At 37.4% G+C, this 8060-nt stretch overlaps 1 protein-coding gene across 1 annotated transcript; it reads left to right on the top strand.

Annotated features, from left to right (window-relative positions):
• Positions 1–783: 783 nt before the first annotated feature.
• On the top strand, positions 784–4935 carry LOC125664792 (uncharacterized). Its single transcript, XM_048897599.2, has 3 exons — positions 784–1185; positions 1419–1516; positions 2849–4935. Exons 1-3 carry the CDS (start codon positions 784–786, stop codon positions 4848–4850), a joined length of 2502 nt encoding a protein of 833 aa, XP_048753556.2. The 3' UTR covers positions 4851–4935.
• Positions 4936–8060: the final 3125 nt, after the last annotated feature.

The following is an 8060-nucleotide window of genomic DNA, read 5'->3' as shown; positions in this document are numbered from 1 at the left end:
CTTTGCCATAGAAATGATGCATTAGATTGATAAGGGAGAGTGTTTGGAAAGTTTTCGTTTATGTGTATATGACTTGTAAACAACTGAGATTTAACTGTATTAAAGCGTTAGAATAAATACAATATAACAATAGAGAAGAGTGTTTCAAAGGTTCTACTTATTTTGTATAGATTAAACACAACTCAGATTTACCTGTATAAAAAAAACTAATCCCACACCAGACTAAGTTCACTAAAGGTTTAAACCCTGGTACTAAAATAACAAAGTGAATTCCCTATTGAGAAAGTGCTGCATTTCTCTTCTTATTCATTGATAAGGTGAATGAAAAAGTGTGCAGCAACTTTCTCTCTCCATTGAAAAAGCTATAAAGTTCTTTACATGAAGGAGATATTTCCCATCAATCGCCCCTATGGTCATTTTTAACCTGCATACTTTTCTATTTAAAAAAAGGGATCAGTATTTTAAAATTCTTCCACTAAATAAAAACTTCAACCCATTTTCCATTGTGAATGGGGGGCAGAATATCGGGTCATGAGAAGATATCGATAAATCGCTGGGGATCTTTTTTCATATTGCATTACAAATGTCACATTGGGCGGGGCATCCATGTCTTATGGACATATTTCTAATTTAATTATTAGGTGGACATAGTTTAGATATGACATAATGTTCAGACGTGAAACATGATAATTTAAATTTATGCATATGAATTATAAACAATCAAAATTAATTACTGTGTACGTTGGTAAGCACCTTTTCATATTGTAAACATTTTTTTATCAGATGCGGGAAATCCATGTCCTGAGTGTAGTACTTGGGCTTTTTCTTTCCTGTATTCAAAGTGATGCAGTCGTTTGGGAGGCGGAAATGCCAAGCCTTCTCGAGGATTGTTATAAACAATTGACTATAAATCTCACGGTTGCGGATATTCCAAGCCATGCTGTGATGAGCCATTGTCTGGGCTCCTACATCTGGCAAAATCCTGATCATCGATATCAACTAAACTTGACCCAACATCAAGTCAGTTATGTTCGATCTGTTTACCGAGAATATCAGCAAAGAATCCACAACAGCAGACGACATAAAAGACCAGCGAAGCGCGCCATTCGACGAGAAATACGAGTCCTGAGTGATGAGCAGAGGCAAAGATTTTTTTACGCTCTTAATGTAATGAAAGCGGAAGGGGTAAATAAATACAAACAACATTTGATTAAATATGATTTATCTTTAAACAAAGCAGTAGAATATCTAAAGAAAATCTATAAGTATTTTGAGCAGCGACTCAGATCTCTGTATGTCTATATGTTTTGATAAGCAAAAGGCTAAACAGTTCAAATTATGAACGCTGCTTATTATGTTGCTCTGAGGAAACATTTGAAGAATAGTTTTCAGGTGTCCCTTATATGATATGATTGTAGTGTTATGACGCATGGGCCAGCATCCACAGTGGGTTGGTAATTCAATCAGCACACAGTGGTCCAAACTTTCTGGGATTTCACAGGGTGTACCTGACTTTGTAAGTTTCTATTGTGCTTTTTAAAAGTACTTTACTTTTGAGAGGAATTTAAGTTCGTTACATCTAATTTTAACAGCATCGTAGTTTTATGTCAATACCTCCTTTCCGTATTATTGCGGTTTAATGTATGTTACGTATCCTATGAATTTGATGTAGCTCACCTAAGCCAAAGGTTCAGGTGAATTTTTCTGATCTAGCTGTTTGTGTGAACGTCTGCTTATTTTCCACTTTCCACTACATCTACAAAACAACTGAACCATTTGTAGCCATCACGGCAAAACATTCTTGGATAAAGAATTAAAAGAATAGCAGATATGAAAATGAAAAATACATACATAATGTATACAGATAACTCCGTTTACCTGATCAAGGTATAGGGTTCACGGCAGGTGTGACCGGTCGACAGGGGATGCTTACTCCTCCAAGGCACCTGATCCCACCTCTGGTATATCCAGGGGTCCGTCTTTGCCAAACTCTATATTTTGTATTGCTTATAGGAGTTATGAGATTGATCACTGTTTGTTATCTTCACCTTTTATACATGTAATCTGGTTGTTTGTAGCTTTGATTGTCTGCTACTAAACGTATTTATAAGGAATGCTCTGAACATAAACATACGAAATGTTAAAGAAATAAAACATATTGAGGAAAATGTTACAAAAAGTAATGTTGGACTTTATAGCAAAAAAAAAAAAAAAAAAAAAAAAAAAAAAAAAAAGTTAGAGAACACAAACTACAAGAAATAGAGCGAGAGGGGGATCCATTATTTTACACAGTAGAATCCAGGAATTTCACTGATTTTGACGACGGACAACTCCGTTTATCTGATCCCAATATAGAGCTCACGTCGGGTCGATAGGGGATGCTTACTCCTCCTAGGCACCTGCCTTCACCTCTGATATTACCAAGGGGGTTCATGTTTACCCAATTCTTAATTTTGTATTCCTTGTGGGAGTTGTAAGATTGATCACTGTTCGTTATCTTCACCATTACATCTGAAGGTAATCTGCACAAACGAGGAATAACTGAAGAAAGCGATTGCTAGTACTAGTATTATTCTTTATCTTGAAGGTTACAGTTGCAGCTGATTTATATAGTCAGTTTTATTTCTATATCAATGCGACAATCAGGAATTTCACTTTAACTATGTACGTAACACTCAGTGTAAAGGCGAAAGAAGCACATGCAGTGTAGTTATTATATGATTAATCGACTTTAATAAAATATCTGCTGCACGGGGGAGCTGGGGGTACATAGGGTCTATAGTAGTTTCTGCAGAAACAATCTGCACAATGAAAATTTAATCTTGATATTATATTCATTAATTTACAGCCTCGAGTTGTCACTCCAAAGAGTTGATAGCTCTGTCTCTCTGCCCTACTGGGACTCCACAATGGACTATGATATGGTTAACCCACGTGAAACGGCATTGTTTACTTCACAATTGCTAGGAAATGGTATCGGACAGGTCCGTAATGGTCCCTTTGTAGGCTGGCGGGCGTCCGATAATATGCTTCTCACTAGAAATATAGGTTCAGAAGCTTCTTTGATAGCTAAAACTGCAATAACCCGATTTTTAGAGGGCACTGCCGCAACAAGCCATCGGAAAATTACTGTAGGATTTGGACATAATTTGCTCAATACTTTGGAGGGCCAGCACAATATCGTCCACGAGTGGGTGGGTGGTCATATGCTTCCTCCTGATACAGCTGCTCACGATCCAGTCTTTTTTCTGCATCACAACTTTATTGATTATATCTGGGAGCGATTTAGACAAAAAATCAGACAACAAGGAACGGATCCCACTACCGATTACCCATGGCCATTGACTTGCTCAACTGGTGACCGAAATCGATTGCATGATCCTAGAAGGCCCATGGACGTGTTTGAGAACTTTACGAATATTGATGGCTACAGCGATATATTTACTCAGGAGTTTTATCAATTCGAAGATATGCCATCCTGTCCTTGTGGTAATTCAAGATTTTTAAAGTGTCAATGTGGAGTGTGTGTTGCAGCTTCTGCAAGCGATATAGGAGAGGAGTCGTCAGCTCAAATAATGGGCAGAACAGCTTTCTTTGGAGGAGGGGCTGATGAGCAACCAGTAATGTATTCACCTTCCCAAACATCGATGGTTGACCCTAAAACGGTAAATGTTAATAAATATAAAATGAACAGTGCACCTCTGAATGGAAGAGGGCCAGCTAGATTCTCACCGTTACAATCCTCAATGATTGATCGAAGAGTGGGTAATATACGAAATGGCGCTATGCCGCCCATAGGGGCTGCTGCTAGATCCTTGCAAGGTATGGTGGGCTTTAATATGGGTGTTAACAATGGTCACTTTAAGGGTGGTTCTCCACTGGCAAACTTTAGAGGCTCTGCTGCTCCTGGGTTTGGTGGTATCGGCGGTACCAATGGATTTCAAGGTTTGTCCGGAACAGGAGGTGCAATTCAGCATGTTTCAGCGGCACAATCACAACTCCCAATATTTCCTCCCTCTCCTATAAATCCAATCCGACACCTCTGGGATCCAAGAATTGGTCATGTCGGCTCCCACAGAACAAGTGTAATACAATATTTTCCAGGACACAATAGCGCTTTGAGTCTTGACGATATTCGTCGACTGATACACGTTACGGATCTTCCAATACAAAATACTTTTTCAATAAACCGTGTATCTGACACTCGTCTTTGGGTGTTTATGCCAATTCGTATCATTTATATGAGGCCTCCTGGGTATTTCTTTGGATCAAGAATCGTCCGCAATTCCCGGATTTTGCAAAACGTTGACATGTACTCCCCCCAGATGTATTCCGAGTTCAACGATATTTCACCAAAAGTGGCTCCTGCTACCTACCCTAATTGTTATAAAAGCCTTGGAGGCTCGTCTAAAGTTTATGTACAATCAACGGGAGTCTCATATTGTGGAAAATATTTGGAATATGCAGTCGTAGATGAGAGACAACCGGTCTCAGAAGCCATTGCTTATGTCGCTGTGAAAAATCCCGACGATGGAGCTACAAAGGCATACATAACTGCCTTCGATTCCTGTGGACGAGTCTGTCAACCTAGATGCTTGATCCCTGGTTCGAGTCCTCCTAATTACCAACCATGCTCGGGTGTTATCAATCTTTCTAATCGCTTGCCACGTATGTATGGGCGAACTTATGGAGAGGTAGTCAGAAGTAGATGGAACTTTAGCGATAAAAATTGTCCCTCAAGTTACAATGGGGAAATATTTATGACGTTTTACTGCGACTATGAAAACGTTTGGCCATGGAAAACCTGGAATGGAGGAACACAAAAAGGACCTGTGTACTTCAGGAAATAGTGCTCTTGACAGAATTGAATACTAATACTTTAATACATACTCTTCAGAGACTGGAAATTAAGAATAATATTAAATGGTATTACTACTATTATCTTATCGGCTGTTTAGTGGCCCTTATGTTTGATAAAATGTTGATTACTAATTGTTTAACTAGCAAAGAACTGCAACAAAAATTCTTTTTAGTACAGTAAAGCACAGTTATTTAAAGAAAACATGTTTATACTGAATTTACACTTATAGCGAAATAGTACTTATTTCTTATTTATTCAAAACCTTCTACGTGAGAAAAAAACCTCTTCCAGTGGCCTTCAATTTGGCATTTAGATAAATCGATGACGCTTTATTTATTAACAATAATCATTTTTATTCATATTTCGATTCGAAATATCCTAGTGAACTCTAGATAAACGACACCACAGAGTCCTCCACATCTGCTTCATAGAGGATTTTTATTGAAAAGTGATATTAACGGCAAATTAACAACTCAACTTTATGATAAACGGGATGATTTCAGATTCTCTATCGTCAATTTCGATATTCCATTATCACTTGCATATGATGTTTATATCTCTCAACTGATTCGATACACAAGAGCTTGTTCTGTGTATGATCAGCTTGAAATCGAGGCAGGCTACGGGCAATCAAGTTGATGGTGCAGTGTTAATAGTCCCATTTAAAGTCAGCATATCGCAAATTCTTTGGTTGGTAACAACGATCTAGTTTGCAAATACAACCTATCATTGGGGCGAATACTGTCTGATCAAGATATAGGGCTCACGGCGGGTGTGACCAGTCAACAGGGGATGCTTACTTTTCCTTGGTACCTGATTCCACCTCTGGTATATCCCGGGTCCATGTTTCCCAAGCTCTCTGTTTTGTATTGCTTGTAGGAGTTATGAGATTGATCACTCTTCGTTATCTTCACCTTTCTAAAACATATCATGAACTTATTGGATATAACGAATTACATGTATGTTTATAACGAATCAAAATTGTTCGTCTCCAGCTATTCCTTGTTTTACTGTTAGGACGAAGTTTTCAGTATTTTAGGAACAATCGTTAAGAAAGTAAAATCCTCAAATAAAACGGACTGAGATATCAAAATTAAAGTTCGATATTTTCAGATATCTTTAATTCAAGGTTGATTCACTGTTATAATACTCCTCATACTGGCTAAGTGGGAAATACAGGGAAGATTGAATATGTTATTTTCCTAATTAATACAACAAAATATCAACAGTCCTTATTGGTGATCTAAGTGTTAGATAAAAGTTTTAATAGCGACAAGGGCTATGAAATCTACAATAATTTTCCTGTATTGCATATGTAAGCTAAATTCTAGTCTTCATCAGCAGTATGAAACAATACGTGTTCTTAAAACACAAATACCATCGAAAGTGCCCATACTGTTGAAAAGTTTCACATAATAGTATATGTTATTTTGAATCTATCTGACTATGTTGTACTCGCCCTAGAGTCAGAACTCTTGAGTTGCAAAATTCACAATTTTGGGACATCTATATCTGCTCTCTTTGAATATGCATTTAGTTTTTATACAGTATCAGCAAAATTAAGGAAGAGGTCTTTCAAAGATAAAAACAATAATTACTATGACCATTTTGGCCCCACTGTGATACCAAAAAGCTTCAATCCCTGGTAGAATGAAACTTAAAATTTTGGTAAAGGGCAACCCGCTCCTCTTATATATCCATATACAAATTGTAGTTTCAATTTAGTATCAGTAGCATTAAAGAAAATGTTATCTAAATATGTTACACATAAACACTATGTACCAATCTTGGTCCTGCCATGGAGTGAGAAAGGTGAAGATAACGAACAGTGATCAATCTCATAACTCCTGTAAGGAATACAAAGGCGAATGTCGGGCAAACATGGCCCCCTGGATATACCAGAGGTGGAATCAGTTGCCTAGGGTAGTACCAATCCACTCTCCACCGGTCACACCGGTCGTGAGCCTTATATATTGATCTGTTAAATGGAGTAATCCGTAGTCAATATCAGTTTGCCAAGAATGGCCTAACAATCAGTACGAGACACGTCAGAAAGCGTTCGACCTAAGTGGAATAACATTACCTGGTGTTTTCGTAACACTGTTTTTCAATAGGGATGCATTAGCAGGAGCATATACTGATTACATAGACTGGTGGAAACGTAGCAGCTTTAGTTACCGGTAATACATCATGTGGTGCATGCTCATAATTATTTGTAAAGCAAATTACATTAGATGGTGCACCAGGAAGTTGTTTTTTAAATTGAGATTACATTAGCTGGTGTAGCATCAACATTGCATTTTAACAGGAATTACATTAACGGATACATTTACAACCGTAAAAGTTAATAACAATCGCCACAATATTTTCTATAATACGGAATATTGCGGTGAAAAGATCGTTTTTCACCTTCGATTTTTCGCGAAGAAGTAACAAAAACTATGATTTTGTGCATATACATGTATATAAACTAATCGATGCCTTGCTATTCATTTTTTTCTTAGGTAACATGAAAATAATCTGAGTTTTTTTTTTTATACCAAATATAAAATAGATAATGAATTGCAACAGATTAAATATGGTTGAGCTTGTAATGTCCTAACACGATCTGGTTCGATTTTTAATAAACTCGGACAATTTCATTTCTTGACAAATCAGAGGCCACCGTGGATAACAAATTACAACAAATCAAAATTGACTTTGGAATGGCATAATAGACCTATATGACAAATCTGAATAATATTGGACATCTGTTTTCTCTTCAATAAGCAATTTCCGAGATATCAGCTCTTCTGTGGTGGAGATACGTTCAGTATTCTGTTGAACACTTGGATGGGTACAAGTTATGAAAGCGTAAATTTTGTTTATATCAGCCGTTAGTATACATTAAACTGACCATATAAAGAATAATTTGTTTGAATTAGGCCACTAGATTAAATATAAAATCATTATTTATTTCCTCCTCTGCACGAGTGATACTTTCATCAAAGAAAGATGGTGATCATTGATTTTCGTTCCCGTGGGGATCCGGGTTAGAATAGGTCCTCAGTACCCCATGCTTGTCGTAAGAGGCGACTAAATGGGCGGTCCTTCGGATGAGACCACAAAATCAAGATATAGATAAAGATCTCTTCCTGCTCAAAGGCCGTAAGCATCGAGCATAGGCCTAAAGTTTACAGTCCCTCACTGGCAATGGTGA

The sequence above is a fragment of the Ostrea edulis genome, chromosome 1, assembly GCF_947568905.1.
Source record: "Ostrea edulis chromosome 1, xbOstEdul1.1, whole genome shotgun sequence".
NCBI lineage: Eukaryota > Metazoa > Mollusca > Bivalvia > Ostreida > Ostreidae > Ostrea > Ostrea edulis.
The sequence above is the reverse complement of the archived record's forward strand: the minus strand, read 5'-3'. Positions and strand labels throughout refer to the sequence as shown.